This window comes from Cariama cristata, unplaced genomic scaffold, assembly GCF_000690535.1.
Source record: "Cariama cristata isolate BGI_N322 unplaced genomic scaffold, ASM69053v1 scaffold28563, whole genome shotgun sequence".
Lineage (NCBI taxonomy): Eukaryota > Metazoa > Chordata > Aves > Cariamiformes > Cariamidae > Cariama > Cariama cristata.
Window position 1 is genome coordinate 1 of NW_009607106.1, and position 26635 is coordinate 26635.

At 36.9% G+C, this 26635-nt stretch overlaps 1 protein-coding gene across 1 annotated transcript in view; it reads left to right on the forward strand.

Moving 5' to 3' along the window:
• Positions 1 to 1225: 1225 nt before the first annotated feature.
• CHD1 (chromodomain helicase DNA binding protein 1) overlaps positions 1226 to 26635 on the forward strand; it is a gene marked incomplete at its 3' end in the record, with an annotated part of 39400 nt that continues 13990 nt past the window's right edge. The window contains exons 1-7 of the mRNA XM_009696611.1: positions 1226 to 1432; positions 18519 to 18723; positions 19698 to 19802; positions 21109 to 21176; positions 23349 to 23498; positions 23810 to 24078; positions 25630 to 25855. Of these exons, the coding sequence (XP_009694913.1) occupies positions 1380 to 1432; positions 18519 to 18723; positions 19698 to 19802; positions 21109 to 21176; positions 23349 to 23498; positions 23810 to 24078; positions 25630 to 25855 (1076 nt within the window). The remainder of the gene's footprint in view (positions 1433 to 18518; positions 18724 to 19697; positions 19803 to 21108; positions 21177 to 23348; positions 23499 to 23809; positions 24079 to 25629; positions 25856 to 26635) is intronic.

Below are 26635 nucleotides of genomic sequence, written 5' to 3' on the forward strand. Positions count from 1 at the left end.
GGGAGCCGCCCGGCTCACCGCCGCTGCCCGGGGTCCCCGACCTTGCTTCGCGGCCCCTCGGGGGTTGCAGGGCTCTTCCCTATCACTTTCCCCTCCCTCATCGCCTTTGTTTGCTGCCCGGAGTAGCCCTGGTGTCTGAGATGGTGCCTGAGCGCAGAGCATTTCCCACCCTGGAGGGAGGCTTCCCCCCCCCCCACTGTGTTGGGCTGTTGCATATTAGAGGAGAGCACCTCGGGGCAAGCGGCCAGCAGGCGAGCCCCTAATCGCTTTCACACCACTAAATCTGTGAGAGGCACTGCTCTTTATCTGATTATCAGTGAGTTTATACTTGCAGTCCATTTGCGATGAGCCTAAACTTTCTCTAGCTGCATCGGATACTGCAGTGATCTGCTTTAAGATGCTCTTGTATGTGAAATAGCGATCGTTCCGTCTGTGGGATCTTGCTGGTTTGATTTAGTAGAGAGACTTGTTTTAAACGGGGCAGTCTTTATCTTCCTGCCTCTACCTACAACGGGATGTAAGCAGCGTGTGTGTATCTGGAAATGCTTCCACTATGTTTTGTGCATGAAATACATTTTACTAAGCAGATCTTAGCAGCACATTAATATCTGTGGTTTTTACCTGTGTGTTCAGGTAGGCAGCTTTTCTTTAAAATTTGGATCTACTTTGTGCTGAAGTCAGTACTGTGGCAAAAGTTAAGCCACGAGGTATGGTGCAGGCATGCAGTTCTTCTCTGCAATGCTAAAGAGAATGTAATTTCTTTAACATTTCCTACTCTGCAGCTAGTCATTCAGCAGAAATTGCCATGTTTTCAGCACCATCAATGAAAAGTTGCAAAAAGCATGGTGGTCTGTATGCTGAGACCCAACTGCAGTTGAACAAAAAGCTAGACAGGTCTTTCCTTTCATGTGTTTTGTGTATTTAATTTAATTCTTTCAGGTTTTTTTAAATGTAACTAATAAAAAGATGTGTTCTTCTCTTGAGAATATTTTTTTCTGGTTTTCACAGACATCAGGAAAGATTTTAATTAAATTTTTTTTCAGATGAGAGTGGTGATAAAATGATCAACCGTGAACAGGTAACACACAAAAAGCTGGTTCTGAGTTAAACATGATGTCAAACATGATGCCCCGTTTTAGTGTTAGTGTAAGACCAAGTTATTTTTGGTATCTTTTTAGTTGCAAACATGCTTTCAAATTATATCAATGTTTTCCTTTACTGTTTTAGGTATTTTTTGAGAAATCTTGAATACCCACAAAGAACACTAAAGCAAACACATCACCTGGAAAACGTACAGAATACCAAGAAGTGGATTCTTGATATCCACACTGTAACCTGAACGGACTTTTATTTATCTTTTAAACTTCTTAATATTTACAATGAATGGGCACAGTGATGAGGAAAGCATAAGAAACAGTAGTGGAGAGTCAAGGTAAGCACTTGCTCATTTCAGTTATTCTTGGCTATGTGTTCTCCTATATTTTGTTCACTAAAACTGGTTTATATTTGAACTTGGTGCCAAAGCTTCCTGGTTAGCAAGCACACCATAGTTAGGAGGACTGGAGATGCTTTCTTACAGTTGCTTAAACTGCTTGTTACAGTCAAATTGCTTTGGCTGAGAATTGTAATTATCTTGTATATGCCTTACATAATAAAGCTTGAATAGTATTAAAACCACATCAACGTCCAATAGAATAGTATTACTCTTTTGAGGCAGAAGAAAATGTCTGAAGTGTCAAAAGCTGTAACATTGGATTAGAATCTTAAAGTAAAGCTACTGTCTATAAAGTGCAAGGCACACACGCATAGTATGTGTTGTATAAAACCCTAAGTAGACTATCTAAGGGTGGAGCAGTGGGCTATTCATTTTAGTTTTGATGTAGAGTACGTCATGATTCTTCCTTCTTTACAGCAGTTTAACTGAGAGTATGAACTCTGTGTTTTATTTTCTGAAGTGAAAGTACAGTTTTCCAGCTGTTTTCTTAATAATAAAAAAAAATCAGTCTTCTAATGTAGAATGCTAATCTTCTAGCATGTGCACAGTGTTCACGTGTTTGGAACATCCTGATTAGAACTTCCCTGCATCCATGCAGGATGTCAGCAAATTTGTAGGGATGGAATTAAGTTCTCTTTCCAGAACAGTGTTAAGTTCAAAAAGTCCCTCCTGCACTAGAAAGTTTAGATTTCTAAACTGGAGATACGATGAATGCTGAAGGTTTAAGAAGTCAAAGTTGCAAATAAAAAGCGATTTTAAACGTCTTTTCTAAGAGGTGGTTGTGACCGTGCCGTTAGTCTACTTATCTGTCTTTCTGCGTCTCTTTCTGATCACAACCTGTTGAACCAGTTAGCTGATTCTGTCAGTCAGAGGATCATAAAGAAAACTGTGTTCTGCAGACTTTATGGAAACTTCCAGTTGGGTAGAGGGAGATCTAAGTTACTGCCTCAAGTGAAGAAATGCAAGAACATAATTGCCAGCTTATTAGTCAGCATGTGCTGGTCATTAAGCTTGGACATAGTACAGTGTATGATGGAGTGGGAAGAAGGGGAAGAGAGAAGTGTTTAGGTGACTTTAGGTGCAAATGACAAGGAAATCTATGAACAGTAAAACTGAAGAAACTTTAACTTTCATGTGGTTTTATGTCAAGCTTCCTGTTATATAAAGAAATGTCCTAGAAAGACAGTAAACTTTCGATCTTATGAATAATTTGTAAGCTCTAGTACATAATAATTTTTGAAGATTTGTGCTTCCAGTAAAATTGATGCTGTTCCAGTTAGCAAACAAATTTGAAGTTTCTTCTAGTACGGGGAAAAACATTCCTGGTTACTTAAAAAACCAACCAACCAACAACAAAAACAAAACAAAAACCAACAAACAAAAAACCAAACAAAAACAAAAAAACACCCCCACTTTGTCAGGTGAGAAGAAAAACATGAACAGATAAAATGGTGTGAGCAACGCCAGTCTTCCAGACTATTAAGACCTCCAACAAACATGAATTTACCTGCGATGAGTCTGATGATTTTGTGTGTGAATTTTCTTACTACTAGAAACGAGCATCTTGCTAAACATGTGGGAAAACTACTTTGCATCGAATGTGACTGCCCGTAAATACCAATATGTCAAAGCTATTTAAAAGCTGGAGCAATATGTGACTAAACCAGCTGAACATCGTGAAGTTCCCGACAACTTCATTAAAAGTAAATTTCAGGAGGATGCATGGTACTCAAAACTTGATACTTACCTATGAAGTGAGACTTTGTTCTTCATCTTAAATGTCCTACTGAGCACATCTTAAAGCTTTTAAAAGTTTTAAAATGCTAAAAACTTTTTTCCTAAGCTTGTATCAGTCACTGACCCCATAACCTAATTCACAAGCAGGTCCTGGAAAGCTTATTTTCGTATTTGCTATGTATTATCAGGAAACATTTTTAGTAAATGAAAGGTGAAAGCTTTCCATTTTAAGTGATAGAGTCCTCTTCTGTCTAGCCTAGTTCCATTATTAAAATAATCATTGCAAAAGGAGTATGACACTTAGGAATATCTTTATATGACTTCCCCCTTGCCCCTGTTATTTAGTCTTTTTTTTTTTTTTTTTTCCTTTTTCTTCTTTGTAAGTTTCCAGAACTCTAGATGGTTTTTGTTGAGCGGGGAATTGCCTTAGCAAGCTGCAGCTGCAGACGGATAGCCAGTGGTAGCTTGGGAAGTGTTGCTGTATTTAGCACTCAAATCTAGAAATGTGGATTCTACAGAATGGATGGAGAGATCAGTAAAAAAATATGTTTACTAAGCCTCTAGCGGTCCCATTCCATTCAGAATGCTAGGGAGGGAAGTGGAACAAGTGAAGAAAGCAATTGAGAGTACCTGTTGGGAATAAATTACGAAGAAGATCAAATTCTTAAGAATTGGTAGAAAAGAAGAGATGGAAGTGAATACAGTGATAATCTAAAGAGCAGCGTTGGTGATAACTACAAGAAGTCTTTGAAAATTTGTGTCACTTTACAAATTTGACATTTTACAAGTGCAGTAAAGCCGTTCACTTCCCTTTGATGTCTGGTGCAAGCTTCCATGGCTGTCATTCTAGAGTGATAGTCCTGACAACAATTAAATATAGCCTGTTGTAGGGGAGCCACCATCATTACCTTAGAAAGTTAAGAGAAGCAGTGGATCAGGACTGGATTTACAAAGATACACAGGCCTCATGGATACTGCATTGTGTTGTTTTATGGAAACACCATGACTTGCAAAAGTTGTGGAAAACCTGTAGTATTCTTGGCAGTAGGAGGGCTGGAGAAGGGACTGATCATAAACCTTTAATTTTCTGCGTTGGTCAGCATTGTATTAAGGAATTGTAACTGTCCTTTACTCCCTGTGACTGACTGTGAAGTTGAATTATTTCGGAAGTGTCTGAAAGGAGTGGCCGATTTGCCATGCTCTTGCTCTCCTTTCCAGCATTGCACCTATTCATCTGTCTGGCAGATGAGCAGAAAACTTGCACTTGCTGCAGGTGTTGAGCGTGAAGTTATGTTTTGCTACAGGTGGAAAAGTGCCTCTCTTGTGTTTTCACGGTTGAATAACTGGCCGTGCTGTTTGGACTTTCCTTGCCTGTTTCAGCAACCTCTGAAGCTATAAATCAGTACTAGAACCAAGCATGATGGAAATTGTGGACTACCATAGACACTATTACCTAATCTTGTTGCATGATGTTCTGATTTCTATGTACTAATTACAGTGGAATCTACTCTCCAGCTTCTTATTTACTTGAAATCGCTACTCTGGAATATTTTTAAGTAGCCCAAGATAAAATGTCCCAGATATTGTTCATCCAGACAGCAAGTGAGTGTGGGCACAAAAACTTTATAGTAGTACTCTGAGAAGGTGACTCTTAAGTCAAGCAAAGCATCTTTATGTAGCATTCTTGAAAGTATTCTGTTGCAAACTTGAATAGAATTAAATACATTCTAGTTAGTAATAAGAGAGCTTAATCAGCAAGGAAAGGCAGTTATACTTGAACTGCAAGACAAGCTGCAGGCAGAGTAGGGACTGTAGAAGCAAAATGTTAGTGATAATTGAATAACAATCTGATTTCCCATCTCTTTGCCCTTCCTATGTTTCCTGCAGAACAAGGTGTAGCAGACTTGAGCAAACCTTCATTCTCTGTAGGTAAAAAGGATGTGCTCAGTGCAGTTTAACTGGAAAGTAGCTGGCTGGAATATGTTGTACTCCCATTTTTTGCAGTTAGCAGAAAGCAGCTGCTTACACCAAAGACTTTTACCATTCTTTACAGACCTGAAAGATGATGTTAATAGAAAATATTTCAGTGGGTTTAATTCGCTTTGTGGATTGAATAATCTGGACCACAAAAGGTAGTTAAGTAAAGACTTTGTCAGCAGGCTTCAATTTACCATATAAATTCATACCTTCCGTAGGAGGTAAAAAAGGTGAATTGAAAGCCATGACTTTGGGTTCTTGCTTTCAAGAAATCTAAGTGAGAGTTAAAACAGAGATTCCCCAAGAACATTTGCAGAATTACTCCCATGTGCTGGCTTCTTTTTGATGGAAGTTTAATAGGTAATATTAAGAAAAATGTATGTATATAGCAAGAGAGAGCATATACATAGATCTATACATATGTAGATCATACTTATATGTTAGTGCACAGGAATTCTTAGATCAGCAAAGGTACCTGAATGGTAAAGGAAACTGTTGGTAGAACTTAGTGTGAGCGGCTAGTAGATAAAGCAAGCTCTTCACTTCTCTTAGCAGTGATCTTCTCTTTGGTTAGTAAGTTGCTATTTTATCAGGAGTGATCTCTTAAAGAATTAAGCATACTGAAGAATGGTAAGGTGTCCCAATCCAAGTTAAAAGCATCGTTTCACTCCTTTTTGGAAGAGTTCAGATAGAATATGTATCAAAACCCAAGTGTTTTTTGTCTAGAAACCTTTCCAACTAAAAGAAGAACTTATAAATTCGTAATACAGCTTCCACTGTGCATATGGTCTCTAGTTTGGTCTCAGGACTCCTGCTGAGTTTATCCAGGTCCCAGTCTTTGTGTAACCTAACTGTCTGGCATATACCTGTTCTACATATTTTAGATTCAGTTCCACCATTCTGAGAGTTTCAAAATTTTAGTTGATGCAAGCTTTTCACATACCTCAAGACAGAGTGAAGTTTTGTGATACAGGCTGTGTGTACATCAGACCTATCCAGCCTGGCCAGATGCGGCCCCTCAAGTGTTTTGGGTTTTTTTGGGTTAAATTCCATTTAATACTTTTTTGCTGGTGATCTACAAGCAGCTTCTGGTAAAGACATCATTGTGTTGCCTCTGGGCAACACATTGCACAACAGAGGAGTGGACCCCTGGGGAACCACTGATACCTCCTGCCTGTGAAGGATTCCTGGAACTTCTTTGCGCCCTCAGTATGTCTGACTTGTGGGTCTTAAATAAAGACTTGCAATGTGATTTATAGGGTCGTGAAAGTTGGTGGATGATCAGTGTAGTTTTGATACCTTGGCTATGGGGAAAGTTTATAGTAGTGGCAGCAGACAATAGTCTGCAGGACTGGAAATGTGATGCATGTCTGAGTTGTTAGCCCATATCAGGAAAATTCAGTTGAGTTTATATTTTGTAATAGCTGAGGACAGGAAATAACACTTGGCAGACTGAACTTTATACTCTTTGTTCTCTTTGCTTTTTACTGGTGGTGATAAATAAGATAAATCTTCCTTACGCATCTAAATCAAATTAAATAGTTAAGATTTCTTTAAAAATAAAAACTAAGAAACACTTACATAGCATTTGCCTGAAGAAACTTACTTGTGAACCTGCAATTTTATGAGTTTGGCATTTAGTGTCTGTTACTTCTCATTTTGAATAGGCTTTTCATATTCTAATGCTTGCCTTTCTTCAACTTCTGGTTAATTTTAAAAACAAACAAAAAAACCCAAAAAACCAAACAGCTTACCATCATCTTGGATGCTTTTCAAAGACTCTGCAGAAAATAATCTTTTTTTAGTGTGTTAAACTTTATTTTGCTTGAATTGGTACTCTTCTTTCCTGCAGTTCTTAAAACCGAAAATTCTTAAGATAGCTTATCCTAATGAATGCACGTGAAATCAATGATGATAAATTATCTGCTCTTGGATCCATTATTAACCTAGACCTTACACAGGAGTCTAAATGCTTAATCAGTTCTTTTACAATGTGACTTGTGTAGCTTTCAGTCTTAGGATTTCTCTTCCTAGTGCCTTGTTTAAATTAGCAGACTGTGTTCCTCATTGTGTGATCCTGTCAGGGACACCCTGTTTTAAAGGGTAAGCTAGTGAAGCTAAACTTAAGACTATTGTAAAGAACTAATGACTCTGTGACAGGATACTTGCTTTTAATCTGTTCCAGTGATCTGTCTCTTCAAGCCTGTCATCTCCTTAAAGCATTCTCCAGTTTCATTGCATAGGTGTTTATTGGGAGGGACTGAAAAATCATTGCTTTGCCTGCAAAGTAGTTTCTAAATAAATACTGCATTCAGACATAAATTCGTCTTGAATATGTAGGGAGTATCTACAGACAGTGTTAATAAAAAAGGACAGACAAATTACTTCAGTGTGTGAAACTTCCATACCAAATCAGATTTGACGTGTGCTGCTGTACGAATGCAGCTACTTGACTGAAGGGCTAAAGGTGAGAGTGGTTTCTTGACTGCATATCCTGGAAGGTGCTCTTTATAGACTTTATGCCTCACTTGTCAACATGCATGAAACTGTACTTTTTCCTGTAGAAATCCCATCCTGAGAACATGCTACTCATTTTTAGTATATACTGTTGCATGCCTGCTACTGCAAGTTGTTATTGACAGTGAACTTTGTCATCATTGCTGTGGTTTGTTTGCATGGTAGAGAAATAGTCTCACTCCAGTAGTACTGAAGAGATCACAGTTACTGCTTTATCCATCACATTTATTTCTATTTCCATAACTTTATGATGCTCCACTGTTTTGTACAGTCTTGTGTATTACTGTCTTTGTTTAGTTTTGGTTTGTGGGTTGGTGTTTTTTTTGTTTCAATTGAACAAAATACAGTGAATATAATGTAAGATTTCTTTTTCAGGAACACCTGTAAACACAAAGCTGTTTTCATTTTACTGGGTTTTTTTTATTTTTTTTTTAACAAGTAATACGTATAATTTGCTTGGAGCTGTAGGAGGGAGGGCGACTTATGTGACACAGTCTTACAGGAGGGACTTAGAAGAGCAGGAATTCCATTTTGAGTAATGGAGTTAAGTGCCTAAAAGAGCACAAATGGTCTTCAACAGTTAATGTTAGCAAATACTGTATTTCTGTATACATTGTATTAATAGCACCTCTGTTCTGTAGCTTAAGTTGCTTTGGTTTGTTGTTTCCGTATACAGTTCCTATTCTAGTCTTGATAGTGTTCATAATTGCTGTTGGCATTTGGTTTCTTGGAAACCCATTCATCAGTGAAGAAGGCAGGAAAAAAAGCAAGTTACACTGCAAAATAGATTTGGTTAGAAGAAGTCAGCAATACAAGACTAGAGCAAAGGGAAGACAATGTGACACAGTGGAATAGACTAAATTTGATGAATACAGGTGAACAGTTAACTGAGAGCAAAGTCATGTACACTGACTGTTTCTCTAATTATGTTTAAGGTAGGTATGTATGACTCTTCTATCAGAAGAGTTGAACGAAGAAGGTAGGCTCTGGCTCTGGATTGTCTTGCAGAGAGACGGTTTTGACTATGTTCAGAAAGGGTGAGGGAAAGACAGGAAGGTCCCAATTTATGCTAGCTGCCTGAAAATAGTGGGGATTTTCTCTAGCTTTCCAGTTTTTATCACGCTTTTTTGTAAGAAGGAGAAAAGAGGGTACAGATGCACAGGCAAAAGACTGGTTAAGTTGTACCCAGACCATCTTTCTTACTGTACCTCAGTGTCCACAGCCTGGTGGGTGTGATGTCCACTTTTGCCTTTTGCTGAAGTTTTTCCAGTAAGAGTGTCTTAAGCAAAGGCTATGACCCTGGCCTGTACAGGAAGAGGAAGTGGCAAGAAATAACATGCCTTGTCTCTCCCTTTTCTGTAAGGGGAACTCTGAAGAGCAGGGGACCAGAATTGCTGTTCCTGAGATAATATTTATGTAACAGCATTAGACAGCAGATGACAGGTAATTGTGACAGTATTCCAGTCCTTGGTTGAGAAAGTGTTTAATATTCCTTGCATCCTGCCCCTCGAGAATAGGATACCAGAATCTTGTAAATTTGTAGTGCCAGTTCAGGTGATTAATTTTGTGAAAGTCAGTGGTGCCACTTTGCACTAATGGGCATTACTCATTGCAAGAAGAGTTAGTCAAATTATGAACCTTAGCTAGATTATACCAGATAATACTTAACTCTCTTTAGCTGGAGAACGAATTCCTTATAGTCTATGCCTCCAAAAATTCAGGGAAAATTAAAGAACCCCGTGTGCAAAGGTGGAAAAGACAGTGACCAAGGGTGTTGTGACTGCCTCACAGCTACTATCTCCTTGAATTTATGTTTTAACATCTTTATTACGAAGCTTAAGTTCTGTTTCTTTAATACAAGTGAACTGTCTTGCTATCAGACAAGATATTTTTGTCTTTATTACAGCAACTATTTAAAAAGTCAAGTTTTACTACAGTGTGAAATGCTGTCACTTATCATTTGGTTTGCAATGGTAGTTTCCATTGATTATTTGTAGAAAATGTACATATTTTCTTAGATTGTGTCTCCTTTCCTTTTCTGCTTCAAGGAAGATTAAACCATTTGTGGAATTCTGCTGGTAGAAGTTGTTAAAGTAAGAGATTATGTGTCTTCAATTACGTGTCTTCAAGCTCTGAAAGGCTTGTAGACCTCTCTAAAGATGGTGATGATTGTTTTTGCCTTGTTATAGCTGACTGTTAGGGTATCCATTTTAGCAGATCAAGAAAATGTCATCTCAGCTACTAGAAATCTGTATGAAACTTCGTATCCTGTCTGTCTTTTCCTATGAACTTCAAAAACTCAAACAATTATGTTTTAAAAATTCTGGCAAACAAGCTCTCTAAATTTCCAGTGATGCTACAGCGCAAAAGGAGTTCTGCATGCTGTTGCAGTTTTTCTTAGTTACGTCAGCAATGCCGTGCTCCATGAGAAAGGAGCAAAGGTAGTACACTACATAGCAGTTTAAGCACTTGGAAAAATGACTTGCAGCATGTCGTGATGCAGTGTGGAATGTGTGTGTGCTAAAATTGAAAACTACCAAAACCCACTTTTAAATTTGAAATCTAATTTAGTTTTTTCTGTATTGATTTGCACTGTTTTATGCTTCAGTTTCAGGACAGCAGTCTTAAGAAATACTGCGTGTTCTCTCTTGCTTGTTTGTTCCACTTCTTCATCCTCCCTTTAGAATGTTTATGAGAACAGAGGCTCTTTTAAAAAGCTGAATCTGTTCCCTCTATGGATGCTACTGACACCACAGGGGGGACTGGAGAGGGCAGCAAGAACAATGTCAGAAACAGTTATTCTTGTAGAACTCTCACCAACAGGCGAATGTATTGGTGAGGACTGTTTTCAAAGTGCAGTAACTCATACTACTACTTGTACTTCACACTGAATTGTGTGAAAATTGCTTGAAACTGAAGAGTAAAGGTAAGAGCAGTTAAAGGGAAACTTTTTGGTTCCTTGTTCCTGAGTTGCCCCTTTACTGTGAGGAGATGACAGATGTAAATTTTCTTCTTAAATGCATGTGTGTATGTAAAGGTGTGTACTTTCCTTAAATGATTCCATCTTTGCTTTTAGAGTTAGCATTTAGCATACTAGGATTTAATCTGAATTACTGCTCATGTGGAAGAGGGTCATAGGTAGTCCCGTGAAAGGGTTTATGGATCTGTGTTCCTTTTTAATAGCCAAGGCTTGCTTAATATGTCTGGATTAGGGAGAAAGGAAGGCTTCTCTCCATTACAGTTTTTTTTATCCCTTTTTGCAGTGGTCCGCAAAATTTTGTTTGTACACTCCTATCAACAAAATATAGTTGAACACGCACCTCCAATGTATGAATAGTTCATTTATAAATTGTATACATGTACTGCTGTACTAATACCTGCTTTATAAAACATACACAAGAAACAGAAATTTTTTAAGGATAAGATAAAGATTAAATAATATATGAAAATATTTTACTCTGTTAATGGCAAAATCCCCCTTTTTTATTCACTAAAAAATTATTATGAATATTTTTATTTATTAAAATCTTAGCTTAACACTTTGTGATACAGTGGTTTGAAAGTATGATTCTAAATTCGGTTTATTTTGGTACTTGGTTTTAATGACTGACATAGCTGAACAAGATACCTCACAAAGACCCGTGGGTCCAAATGGAAGAAATACATTGTTGACTATGCTTTCTAAATCAGAATAGTAATTTTTTCAATCCCATCAACTAATTATGCAAAGGTTTTTCTTAAAATTTGGCTAGTAAACTTCCATCTGCCCTAATGTCAGATAGTTGTTGCAAATTAATGGGAAGGATTTGCAGTTTTATGTTTTTAACAAATGGGTTCAAAACCCACTGAAACTTTTTGGAAGATTTTTAAACAGGTTAGAAATTTCTGTCCTCAGCTTTTTAAGTGTACAGATATGATCACTTTTATGTGACACATTGGTTTTGGCAATAAAATTAGATAATTATGGAAACCTTTCCAAATACCAGTTTTCAAAATGCTCTTTCCATCGGAGGAGTTTCTTTTGAAAAGCAGTTGCTTTCTCATTGTTAGAATGTCATCTTCACCTGGAAGGGATGCATTAAATGTGTTTATTTTTTTGAAAATATCTGCTAGGTAGCATACTACTGGTGACCACTTGGTTTCACAGAAAAGGTCAGCAAATTGGAACACTTGTTTGTTGGCTTTTTAAAAACAAACAAACAAACAAACAAAACACACAACCCACCAGACCCCACCAAAAACTTCTCTTCAAGGTCAACAGTGCTTTTAAGCAGTGAACCTCTCTTGGTACAAAAGATTTTTATGGTCACTCCCTATCTCATTACAAAGTATTGTAAAAATTTTACTATTTAATGGTCTTGTTTTCATAAAATTAACCACAAAGGTGACATCCTTTCACACTTTGTACACTTCTGGCTCCAGATTCTTTGCTGCAATAGCTTGCCTATGATTGATGCAGTGGATGAATTTCATGTGTGGTGCTATCTTTTTCACACTTACTAGAATATGTTTTTTATTCCAGTTGAAGCAGCCACACTGTCAGTGGTTACACTTGCACCGTTTTTCCATGAAACCTTTTTTTTTTTTGTTTAATTGAAGAAGTTTACTCTGGTACATCTACATCTTTCCTGTAGTGACTCACAAAAACGTAGTTCTTCATGTATTTCATCATTGAAGCAGAATCTAGCAAATACCGTAAGTTTGGACATGTTAGAAGCATCTGTACTTTCATCCAGCCATAGAGCAAACCTCCTACAGTGCGTGATTTCTTCTAATACTTGTTTCTTCAAATCTACACCAGTGTTTTCTATGTGTCTTTCAACAGCATTTGATGACAAAGAAATGCACTTAAGTTTGTCACTGTTGTTTTCTATGCGTTATTTTAGCCATTTTTACAGCAGCAAGAAGTAAATTCTCCAATGACAGCTGGCATTTTTGTCCCTTACTCTTAGGTAAAACAACCTCAAAAGGGTCTTCTAAACATTTATCATAAAATTTAGTGAAATTTTGTAAAGTACAGGATTGAGTATTGCATGACTTGAAACGATGCTGGAAAAAACACAGGTTTGTCTTTGTGTTCTGTATGGTTAGTTTTCAAATGTCTGGCTGATTGTGGTGGCTTCATACTATCATTAGCTAATATCTCAAGGCACAACATTCTCTTCGGGTGAAGTTAATTGTTAACAATAGTGGATGTAAATACATATACATATTTCAAATAGTCTTGATAATTCTGAATTTTTTGGACCAACTTCTTGTCAGATACAGTTAGATAGTTACTGGTTTTGACCTTGCAATGTGGCTGACAAAGAGCTTGACAAAGGAGTAGAAGTGTCAGCTCTGCCATTTTCTTGTTATTTGCTTGTGCTCACTGTATTAGTGTTATTTTCAGTCCACTGTTTCTTTGCAGGATTCTTTTTAAACCACTTCTCCATTTTGCGAGTGTTAGTTTACTTAAAACTAAATAATATAATCCATAAATCAACCTAACCAGGCAGAGGCAAGCTGCAATATGTCGCACTGCACAGAAAGGGAATGAAGGAGTGATTGCGCCACTGTCGCTGTCACCCCTGCACATTGTGGAGCACATACCTCCCCCAGGACACCTTACCTACTGTATGTGACAGAGGACCCTCAGACATACAGACTGAGTGAGATTGGCGATAAGAGATTAACAAAACCACGAAAAAACCCAGATAGTAATCAAGTCTATCCTTTCTTTCTGTCTGGCTTGTAGATACTTACCTTTAGAGATAATTAGGAAGTAAGTCACAGGCTGAAAATTTCCTTTTCCCTCTTCCTCCTTTTCCCTCTTCCTCCTTTTCCCTCTTCCTCCTTTTCCCTCTTCCTCCTTTTCCCTCTTCCTCCTTTTCCCTCTTCCTCCTTTTCCCTCTTCCTCCTTTTCCTCCTAGCTCAAGAAAAATTTCTGTGAGAGCAGACTTTGGTAGAGGGAATGGCTGAAGTAAGTTCCTTGTTCTTCAGCCTTCTCATGATGACATCTGTGTTAGTATAAAATAACTTGGAATTAGCTAGTAGTAAGTTTTTTCTCTTAAAAAATAAAAATAGAAAATCAATATCATGGTTTAAAATTATGATATATTAGCATTATACATCATTAAAGAAGATTAGCATTAGAAGTGCTAGACCAAACCTTTTGTTTTTTTAAGCACAGGAAAAGCAAGGACACAGTCTGCACCGAGATGTGTGTTATATTTTGATCTTGGCATAAACATGTTCTCTTTTGGATCTTTCATTGCAGTGACTTAAATGATGAAAAGAAAAATACCGTTTTTCTCTCTAAGTGTGAAAATAATTTTTATGCTGAAACCTGAGCACTTAACCTGTAGCTCTGACTATGGCGTGTGTTTTTGTCTTAGATTCCCCATCACTGTTACTGTTGGTACAATTCTTTCAAATGTCTTGGAGGAAAGTCCTTTGATGGATGGACTGTTGGGAGTTACTGGGGATTTATATAGGTATTGCATGTCATGCAGTGCTGCTCAGTACTGTCTCAACAATCTGCAATGTGTCTTTATTGCATAATTTTATGCAGAACTCATGTGTTACCCCATTTCTTACCTCTGCAAACGAGCCTTAGATTTCTGGGTTATAGTACTGTCTTTGTAGAGGTTGTGCCTCTAAGTCAACGTTCTGCTGAAGCTCAGGTTGAAACGTCATATGAAAGGACACGATGAATAGACAGGTGTTGGTAGTCCTTGATGCCTATCAGGTACTTGTTCTGTGGCCAGTGAACAGGAAAGTTCTTCACAATTCTGTAGAAATGAAGTCACATCTGGTAATCTTACCTATTTTTTTTGTATGCACTGTAGTTGCATCAAGATGTCTGTGAGTATGTGGTGCACATGAGGAAATATACAGGCAGAAACTCTAGTGTAGTTTCACACATCTATATTAATTTGGATGATTAGAGGTGAAGTTAGCTCTGCCCAACACAGACTAGTCTTGTGTGCTTGAAGTCCTATAGTGCTTTTTACTGGTTAATTTCAAACTCCTTTTAAGCATATGGGAATACTCCCAAATCAATATTAAGATCTGATAAATGTTTTAGCAAGTCCTTGCCGTTTCCCTGGTTTTAAAATTACTTGCTGGTACTCAGTTTTTGTTTTCCTATTTCCTTGTGCTAGTTTAATACTGTGGGATAAGAAAGCTTAATAACATGTTATTGTTGCTGCGACCTTTACATTTTATTTTTCTGTTTTTCTCTCTTCTATTTATCAATTATCTGTTAGTCTGCAGTAGTGATCCTGCATTATCCTTTGTACATGGTATCATTAGGGCACCCCTAAATCAGTTCTGGTGGACATTATTATTTGTTCTTTTTTCTTTCTTGTAATTTCCTCTCTTTCTCTCCCCATTCCTTCTTCTTGCAGGTTTGTTTTACAGTCTTACATTTATTAGTAATGTCCTTAAATATTGGCCAAGATTTTTACTCTTGCCAGATGTTACTTTTAGTTGATATGCAGTTGGGTTGTATTAGTCTGCTCTTGTCCAAATCAAGCCAATTTATTGTGAGAAGCAGGGTTTATGAAGTAGCTCTTGCTTTGCTGGTCCTGCTCATAAGCCTAATGGGAATTCATTCCCAGACTCCCAGCTTTGTTGAGAGGTAGTTGACAAGATAAAGAGTCTATGTATTTTGTCTGAATATTGAGTATTGTGTGACCCACATCTGTTGACAGGTTGGTATTACTTAATGAAGACCTTAGATGATAACTAGCTGATCTCTTCATAAAGAAAAAGAATTGGGAATGGTTGGGTTTTACATCCAACTCCAGAGCAACTAGCGTTATCTACTAGACTTCTTTTTTTTTCCTTATCTCACTCTCTTTGGTTTTGAACTTACTGCTTAATTCCTGTGTTGGAGAACATCAAACCACTTAAAATTTCCCATCAACTGTGAATCTAACTGACATGACTTTTGCTTACTTGTCTAAGTAAATTGGAATGTGGGTTTTTTTGTTGTTTTTTCGTTTGTTTTTTTCCTTTCCTCTTTCCACCATTCTCTCATGCAGCTGATTTACATGTTTCTCATCATGTTGGCAAGTTGTTTGACCAACATGACTTATTCTAGTGTCAGTTTCCCCATGCTACCTTAGAGTTACTTTGTTTTGGTTCCCTCTGGCTCTATGTGCACTTGAACCTATGTTTAGCACTAAATAAGTGTGTATGAAATATTTTACTGCTGTATGGAAAGCTAACTTAATTACCATCCTTATGGCTTAGTATTTTGCATCTATTTTAGATTTGGTAATCCACATTATTATTATTATCTTCTTTGAACAAGCCTTGTCCTGCATGGAAGTATTTGATTCCCTTCCCCTCCTCCAAGGTTATGTAGGATTTACACATTTTTGGTGGCTTTTTGTCACTGGGACTTGTCTGGCTGGTATTTACTTGTGTCTCAAGGTTTCTCCATGCTGAATTTTCTTCTGTTTCTCTTCATTTGTAGTTAGTCCTGAATTCCACAGTCCCCCTGACATTTACTTATGTCACTTTGCTACTCTGAGAAATGCTATTGTTTTATAATGGTCTGATTTACCCAACATTGAATGTAAAGTAACATTTGTGTACAAGAACACTATTACAATTAAAATCTCTTCAGAAGATTGTCATGGGGTGCTGTTAATTTCTGGTAAACAGCTTAAACTCTGGTCATATTCTGTAGCAGGTGCCCTGCTTTATTTGGCAAGCGACATTAGTGTTATAGCACCATGCCTGAAGTAAGCCTTTGATGATAGAAAAAGGAAGTTTGGGAGCAGCCTTGTTGCTTCCGAGTTTTCCTCTTGGCAGATGCAAGTGTTGTCCCGAAAAGTGGGATCTTCACCTGGTACGCAAGCCAATTCACACAGGGTCGAGGTATTTCTTTTAGAAGGGGTTTGTGCAAAGCTGGGAGCCAGGTGATGTCCCACAAAGCTGGCTCAGTTCCACACAAAAACTACAGCCTATTTATCCTATGACATGATTAGCAAAAACCCACCCAAATTTACACTTATTGGTTAGTAATTACACCATTTTTAATTGGTTAATTATATTTAAATTAGTCTTGCTTGCTATGTAAATTAGCATGCATGCTCCTTACGGGGGGGCGGGGCAGGTTTTGTCAGTCTTGAATTAAGTCAGTGGTCGCAATCTCCCCCTGCTGCATTTACCTTTCCACCAGTTACCTCTGATTTCTGCTGACTTTGCACTTTATGTGGCATCTTTTCAGCCCAGTGATTGTCTAGGGCAGGATGTTCGTCTTTATCAGTATTCAGTTGCTTCTTCAAGGATTTTAGTGATTAGTAAGCATGCAGATTTACGAGCTCACACAATAGTACTGTTGACTAATAGGTGGAGTCTAACTGTTGGCTTATCCAGTCCCCCCTCATCGCATTCTGCGTTCCTTAGATCAAACTACTCTTTTGTCTGAGAAATTGGTCTCTGTCCCCGACATGGCCATCCATTTCTTGTCTACGTCACAAGGAAACCCAGCAGTGATGTGTTTCTCTGTATCTCCCCCTTCAGAGCAAGGAAACTTCACCATGTCCTGCTTGTTTCTCTTTCAGAGTTGACAGTTGCAGATGGCTGGTTGAGGTGTAGTCTACAGGAGTCTGTTTATAAATAGCTTCATTTCTTATTTACTGGTACGATTTTGTTGGTGTTAGCAAAAGCAGAAAGAGGAGCAATTTTGCTTTGTTTTGTGGTTTTAAAATGTTGTCAATTAAGTGTGTTCTAGGGCAGAGAATGATCAGTCTACCCTCTCCTCCCTCACCTCACCTCCAGCTGACTGTCAGCCAGATGAATTATCCTGGCAGAGATGGGCTAGGTTTTGATACCAACCTTTTGATTTTTATCGTTTTTGATTCTGGCTTCGTGTTTACTCTGTTTTTTTAAGTGTTTCCAGTCAAAGAGCAAAATAATTTCGAATTACGTGCACAGTGGTGTTGTGATTCCAGTGTTTTCTTTCTCATATTGTCTTTGAAATACAGTAATGTTAACCTAATGAGGAATCTTATTAAAGTTTTAACTTGGCTACTTCATGAAGTTGTTGTAGAAAACCAAATGTTTCTAAATTTTTGAATGGTCATAAAATTAATATTTATCTTTAATTATTGGGCTTTCGAAGTATGTATGGACTAATCTGGCAGCTCAAGTATAGGCCAAGGAAAGTGCCTTGGCACAAGTCATACCATCAGTGACAAATTCAGAGTTCTCTGCATGGGGAATGTTGCTGCTATTATTTTGACAGAAAAACACAGTCTGCATAGATGGGGTTTTTGTTTTTTTTTCCTTTTGGAGAGATATGTGCTTCTAAATTTTTTTTTTTTTAAAGGAGTAATGCAGATTTATAAAGATTAGAAACAATCTTTTGTATTTTAGTTGGACAGGTCTTTGTAGAGTAGACTTAACTGTTAATAGGTGTGTGTATATATGTATGATGGAGCTAAAGAAGGATTTTGGAGGAGTTGGGTTGGAACGTTTGCATGGGTAAGAAACATTTCTACCACTTATTTCCCTTGCTTGACTCCTCCATATTAATTTGAATATTCTTGCTTTCTCTTTTTTTTTTTTAGACTTCACAAAGAATATCTGATTACGCTCTGAATTCTTATTTCTTGTTTATTTTTAACTTGATTAATCAAGTTGAGATGAATAAACTGCATCCGTTTGTGTGCAGCCCATTTGTCTGCTCTAACTTAACAATTGATTTATAGGTGAAGCTAAGGTGACTTTTTTTCTTTTAAGCCTATTACCTTGGCTAGTTGTGTAATATCCTACTGACTTCTCATTGCAGCCAATCAGATGACGATTCTGGGTCAGCATCAGGTTCTGGATCTGGTTCAAGCTCTGGAAGCAGTAGTGACGGAAGCAGCAGCCAGTCAGGCAGCAGTGACTCTGACTCTGGTTCCGAGTCAGGCACTCAGTCAGAATCAGAGTCTGACACATCTAGAGAGAAGAAACAAATTCAAGCTAAACTGCCAAAAGTTGATGGATCAGAGGTAAACAAAACATATAAATGAACCCTTTGTAGGGGAAAAATTATTAAGAAAAATCTTTCTGTGCAGTTAGTTTCAAGAGCAAAAAAATTTTAAAAAAATAAAAAGTGATAATTAAGTGTTTTTAATTAGTTTTTAACTTGGTTGAGTTAGTGAATGCATGTGCTTAGCTGTCTTAAAGATTGGTCGGAGTTTCTCATGGATAAGTACTTGAATTGACAGTTTTTAAATTCTCACACTTGTAATGAGTTAAATGCTTACCTTCAGGCAGAAGCACACACTAGGGAAACTTAAGGGAGACAAAGGCACATGTAATGTTGTTATTTCTGAAATTCTAGTTTTTACATTGTTTCTCTAATGCTTAGTTTCCTTGTATCAATAAATGAGTGTCTAAAACTTTCAAGCTTAGATACAGTGGGCTTTCTTTATCAACAAGTCAGCTAAATTCAGGAAAAAGTAGTGTTTGGAAATCTCTTAAATTCAGTGGGCCAAAATTACCTGCACTCTGCTGTGTTACATGGACTTATTTGGGGTAGTAGACAAGATTTATGAAAGGTAGTCATGTATTAGTTACCACAAGAATTGAATTGTATTGAGGATTCTCTGTTAGATCTTTGTTCATGTACTTCAGTATTACTGTATGAAACAGAAACATATCAGCTAAGTGGTCTGAAAGGATTTATCTGGGTCACTTTGAAAATTTACTTTCTAAATGTTTTACCTTAACAATACCTACACAACTATTGTTAAATATGCTGTAGAAATTGCCCTGGCAATTATTATGTAAGAGTCTGTTCTGCAGAAATCTTACTACTTTGAAAAGCTATTTGATATTATTAGTGCATGCAGTGTTTTGTGAATTTTTTTAACTGATAAGATTAGTCTTAATAGCGATACTACTCAGGAAAAGTAAATATGTGGTAAACTGTAGGCTTTCAGTATGTTTAACCAACTCTTGCATCTCCATTCTTGTACAGTTTTGGAAGTCTAGTCCAAGTATACTTGCTGTGCAAAGATCAGCAGTGCTCAAGAAGCAGCAACAACAGCAAAAGGCAGCCTCATCAGACAGTGGTTCAGAAGAGGTGAATAATGTAATTTAGATTTTTAAATGTAAACATGCCCATTTCATTGTCTTATATGTTAGAATAAAATTACATAGAGCAATGTTCTCTAAGTGTGCTTAAAAGTCTTGGTTTAGTCTTTAAAAGTAACATTCAAAAAACTGACATTTTTATAAGGAAAAGTAAAAATATCTCTAGTTACTTGTTTTCAAGTGAATTGTGCCAAAATTATAGCAGCCTCGATTATGTGATATTTTTAGGTAGATATTCTGTGATGTATGGACAAAATTTTCAAGCCACGCAGTACTGACTTGCATTGTATTTTTGGCTTCTTGAGTTTTGTAAAAACCGTTAAAAATGCTAAAAGATTTTTTCAGCTGGTTTCTGTATAAAGGTAGCTGCTTTGGTTTTCAGAAATTCTGTATGGAGCAGAAAACTACATTTTTGCAAATCTTCTAACAGTCACTACAAAAGAATTCTTGTATTTTATGAACGACACCTGTATTCTAGGTATTTTGAAACCTAAATCATAGGTTGGAGAAATGTTGACTGTGCAATAGGAATATCTTTTAAGGACACTAATGACTATGAAATGGAATTTATTTATAAAGCAGTCTTTTTTGCCTTCATTACAAAAACTGTGCAGTGGAGTCATACTCATTTGGTTAGATTTCTGGTTTTGTCTGGTTTAGCAGCTTATCATTGAAACTTAAACACAGAATTTAATCACCTGTCTTTGAAACATTAATTTACAGCTGTTGTTAAGTACTATGTTTCTGAAAAATGTTTTTCAGGATAAAACTTAATCTAAACTTAATTTCAATGAGATTGACTTTAGGAAAATCTAATTTTAAGAGAGTTCTTTTTATTTCTTTGATCATAGAGAAAGAAAAAAAACCCATGCTATTCTCAAATTTTCTTAAACTAGTGTTTAAATGTGAAAGAATATGGAAGGTGAGAAAGCCCCCGAGCTTAGGATATTTTGCTAGAATTTTGATAGAACCATCTTCTTGATTAAGTTAGGGTAGCTTAAACCATGACTGTTTTTATGTAGGCACAATGGTTATTTTTTAAGAGAAGGGTTTTTGTGATGTTCTCTAGAGCTGTGCTGGCACAATGTATTCATAGATGGATATATACAAAAGCAAAAGCAGTCTTTATCTCATTCTGCATTAACAGCTACGCTGCAGGGGATGAAGACGGTAAAATGTGAATAATATGCCCCCAATTTGAAAGTGGGAGCTGATTTATCTTTTTAATGTAAGAAATACTTCATTCTTTTTGTGGTAATGAATTGTTGTGCTGGTTTTTTTTTCTTCACCTGCAGGACTCATCAAGTAGTGAAGATTCTGCAGATGACTCTTCCAGTGAAACCAAGAAGAAAAAACATAGAGAGTAAGATATTTTCATAAGTAATACACATAATTTTTTTGTCATAGTGACATGTGCTCGTAACTCATGCTTTGTTTCTCCACACTTGAAATCCTTGAGTTCCCTTTTTAATTCATCTTGATCTTGCATTTCCAATTTTGATAAATGTTTTGGAATATTTAAAATAAACTCTCAAAGGAACATCTAAATAATATCAATTTCTGAGCAAGACAGCAGTATTCTTCAACAACATTCACCAGTGCTTTTGTTTTTAAAATACTTTACCATTTATTTTTGAGCTGAAGGCCCTCCCTAAAAATTCTTACAGAAATGGGAAACTACTTTAAGTTGGTTGTCTCACAACTAATTTAAGTTAGAACCCCTTAGTTAATGCCAAATTATTTTTGTTTCTTTTTTGGTTTGGGGGTTTGGTGGTGGTGGTTTTTTTTTTCTTCCCTTGCACGTGGTTAAAAGTTACTATAGTTCTGGTAGTAATTCTTTATTGACTAGCAAAGAATTCTAACTGAAATTAAACTGGTTCTAAAAGATAGATCAGAAGTTTGTGAAGAGGATTATAAGTTGTTATTGTGGCAGTGAGAGGCAGTCACCTCAGTTTTTTATGAATGTAGAAATTGTTCTATCCTTCCTCTTCTCCCAGTTCATGAATCACCTCAGTGTTCAGGATTGCCAGTATAATATCTTAAAGAAATAGTAGTTGGGAAAAAAAAAGGGGGTGGTGCAAAAAAAAAGTGCTAACTATGCAAAATGGTACTTTCTTAGCAATGAGCTGTTACTCATGGTCTTTTGTTAGTTAAGAATTTGATTGCACTTAATAGAATACTCCATTACAGGAAAGATATTTAAGTTCAGGAGCTTGTAACCAAATCACTTCATATATCCGGTGCTTGAATTTCTGTCCTATGGCTCTTCTGAATGAATATATCTGCAGTTGTTATCTGACATGCAGATCGGATATTTCTCAATACATAACTTGATACATGAACAAGCTTTAGAGGATGGTGTTTTACATCTGGTTTTCATATTTCCAAATAAATACAGGTCATGGATTTATGATGTTTTTTTAATTGACTGGTTACAGAAAAAGTATTTTAATAAGGCATTCTGTACAATTGGCCATGTGCTGGCTGTGCAGTAGACACATATGTATTTGTCTTGGATGACTGGAACAATGGGAATGTAATTTCCTCCAGGACCCAATGTCCTGGAAGACAGGAGAGAGAGAAGAGAGGGATCAAAGCACTGATTCGTAGACTTCCAGATTGGAAATTTAAGGAAGAGATTTCTTGGTAATATTCTACCTTTGAACGTTACTACTACTCTGCCACCTCGGTCAAGTAGACCTAAACCTGATGTTAGTGTAAAGATTTAGCAACGTTTCAATAATGTGTTCCAGACTTTCTTTTTTTCTTTTTCATGAAGCTGTTAAGATTAAATTTGCCTGTATAAAATCAGAGTTTAAAGCAGTATCATCAGTCTGCCCACTGTTCATCAGTGGATACGTCTTCCCCGTTGCAAAGTAGATCTCAGTTAAGCAGCAGCAAGGAGGTACTGGTGCTCAGTCACAAGTGTCTTGCAGTATCTTGCCTGGTTGTGAAGCAGTGGTGTGGGAGCTCAGTGGGAGCTTTTGGGAGCCAATGCCACTCACAGATTGCTGCAATTCAAATTTTTCTGCGTGTTTTTCGAATCTGCCTCTGTTTTTTGATTCCTGTGCCAAAATTGCGGATTCTTCACGTGGGCCACAGGGACTATAAGCATCAGACAATATGGGACTTTCCAGAATATAACATGACATGGTGTTGAGTATGAGTAAGTTCTGATAAATACGTATCTTTCCAGTTAGACTTGTTAAACGGTTTGGTTTCTTAATGTCATGTTAACTCATTTCTTTATGCTGAAATTTGTATAGAAATACAGATTTTTGTTTTATTTTTGGATTTTAAATCTACCACTTTGTAACAGAAAACTTAGTCCGACTCCCTTTGAAGCCATTGGGCATTTTTACTTATGTGTTACTCATTTATGACAATTTTCTGTCTCATCAGCTGAAATAAGTTACGAATTTTTATTTCTGTCAACAATGTTGAAATTACAGCAGATACCCTGTAGATGAATACCTGATTTTAAAAAAACCAACCAAACAATGTAAGTTACTCTTTTGTCTTTCAATATGTACAGTGAAGACTGGCAAATGTCAGGATCAGGGTCGATATCAGGAACTGGTTCCGATTCTGAATCGGAGGAAGACAGGGAGAAAAGCAGTTGTGAAGAGAGTGAATCTGACTATGAGCCGAAAAACAAGGTCAAAAGCCGGAAACCTCCAAGGAGGTAAGAAGTCATGCATTTGGATACTCTCGTTCTATACTAATAAGCAATTGAGTATTTACTACTACTACACATGTGAATGACAGTATGAATGCTTAAAAAAAACCCAACACTCAATGACATTTTTTTTTTTTAAAGCTACCTAAGAAGTTAATATGCTAATACTTTCTAGTGAATACCTTTTCCTATCTGCTGTAACTGAAAGTGCAGCAACTGAGCATCCATGAAATACATGTATTCAGGAAGTAATACAGAAGAATTAGAGTTGTCCCTGCTGAAACTTCATTGTTGTGTCATACCTTATTGTCTTCAAGAATTAAGCCAAAAAGTGGGAAAAAGAATGCAGGACCGAAAAAGAGGCAACTTGATTCATCAGAAGATGAGGAAGAGGAGGATGATGATTATGATAAGAGAGGATCTCGTCGCCAGGCGACAGTCAACATTAGTTACAAAGAAGCTGAAGAAACCAAGACAGATTCTGATGATTTGCTGGAAGTTTGTGGAGAAGACGTCCCACAAACTGAAGAAGATGAATTTGAAACTATAGAGAAGTTCATGGATAGTAGAGTTGGCCGAAAAGGAGGTATTTTGATTTTTTTTTTTTTTTTTTTTTTTTGGTCAGTGTTCTTAAGATCCTGGAGTGCATTGTGGTGCAACTTCAGCAAATGTTCTCAGCTGTGAAGTTTATAAATGGCAATAATTTTAAAGTTAATAATTTAAAGTTATCTTGTTTTGTCTTTCATATTAATAAGGTTGTTCTTTTTTAAAGTCCTTTCTAAGTGTTGCAAATTAAAATGTAGAATAATTGTATACCTAAGTGGAAATAAAAATGAAGTGGAACATAGCTCCATAATGCATAAATGCATACCATATTGTTACTCCACTGTTTGTACAGTTTAGTGATACTTGATCAGTATAAATTATATACAGTGGAGAGGAGAAGGTGGACTAGATAGGAGAGCTGACTAGTAACCTGAACACTGAAAGATGGTGTTGGCAAGGCTGAACCACTGAGGTTATGATTTCAGTTATTACTGTGCAGGTTGTCTCAATACAGTGCAACGTGTGGAATGACTACAAAATGCATCTAAAATTTCAGTGGTACACTTGCATGTGAACTCTTAAAAGTATTTTGTGAATAGTGGTAGGCATGTTATATTTCCAGTAATAATGGAATGCAGTGTCTAGCCATTCTATTTATGTGTTTGAATCTGCAAATTAGCATTGTAATTATAAGAACAAACGCACACAAAAAAAATACCTAAACCCTGCACCCCTTGCACTTCAGAGCTACCTTTCTGCATTAGTTACACCCAATTACTAAAGTTTCTGACCCGTCTCAGAACTTGCTCTCTTCCTCCTTTCAACTTTCTTCTCCCATCCTGTCCTGAATTCTAGTGTATCCTGCTCCAAAGCATAGTGTTACTGCTGTGGTAAAAGCTTTTGGAAACAAACTTCTTACATTCTTCCTGCCCAGATGATGTTGCTGCTTGTGCTGTCTTTTGCTGTTGCCACTGTGGCTTTATCTAGCCCCTGCAGCTTGCTAGGCTCATTTCATTACCTGGCTGTCCTCACAGAAATGAGCCAGTTTCCTGCTGCTAGTATGCTTCAGCTGTGATACAGACTGTGCTTAATGAAATTTTTTCTCAAGTAAGATAACAAAGGCATAATAAGTAGTTAAACATCGTTAGGAAGAAAAAAAAATTATAATATCCCTAGTAGTAGGTTATTGATGTCTTCAGGCTGACCAATCATAACATCAGGTGTGTTCTGTGTGCTCAGAGATGAGAGTAATTTAACAGAACATGACAAGCGGGGTTAGTGGAGTGTTCCCTGGTGATGACTTTAAAAACTAGGAATGCAAAGAAAATTCTCACGAGGAAAGAGAAGATACTGTAGTTTAGATGCAGACGTTTTGGTTGCCTTTGTGACTCTCTTTTGACTACTTGTGCATGTGTTAACATATCTACGTTATAATTGTTCAAATGAGAGTAATGACATGAGAGCTGTAGATACTGGTCAAGTATACGCTCATCTAAAAGTATCATTATTTGCTTTCTACACTACATTTCTTACTGGTTAACTTATGACAATGCACACTTACTTAAGGCTTATGATGTGGTTTCTTTCTCAGCCACGGGTGCTGCAACTACCATATATGCAGTTGAGGCAGATGGTGACCCAAATGCTGGATTTGAAAAGTCAAAGGAACCAGGAGAAATACAGTATCTTATTAAATGGAAAGGTTGGTCACACATCCATAACACTTGGGAAACTGAGGAAACACTGAAGCAACAAAATGTTAAAGGAATGAAGAAACTGGACAACTATAAGAAAAAAGATCAGGAAACAAAACGATGGTGAATATTTTTATGTAGACTACCATGATACTTACTTTGTAACAACATACATGTTCTATTGTGTTTCTGAGACCCATTACATCCTTTTGAGGGCATAATTTCAAGTATGTATGCAACAGAAAGACAAAAACTTTAAAAGTTGAAGCCCTTTAACATGTTCCTGTAAGATAATCTTGTGAACCTGATTTTAGTGTGTGTCTGTTCTAAAATGAGATTTAACAGGATAGGTAGTGTTTAAAAATAAATAATAAATTGTACCTTTTACTAATTTTGTCGTTACAATTTGATCAGGGTTCTTCGGGAATTGGTTCAGAGATTAATGTTTTCTTGGTGCGTTGGCCGTTTCGGATTGCTTTGAAGAATTCAGTTTTCTTGGCTCAAACCTAGGTTTCAAGCCTGAGAACAAAAACCTGAAGAAATCCATACATTTTAGTCACCTTTTTGGTGTTTAGTTTTATTAGTATGTTTAATATAATCAATGGATGCTGCTGGGATTTTTAGCAACTTAATCATAAGATGGATTCTTATAGTGAGCCACCCTGAATACTGTTCCTTGAAAGTACCCTGTAAAGTACACTACTTATTTTTGAGAATAGGTCTTCTGAAGTAGCTGCATGACTAGTACCACCTGTAGCTGTAGTAGTTGTCTCTTGTTGTGCATTGCCAATCATTAATCATGAGGCACCTAGGCTAGATGCAGCAATTCTGTAGTAGGAATTTCTAAGTTGTCCCTTCAAAGAAGCTCTATAAACAACATTCATGTAATGCTTACAGTCAGAG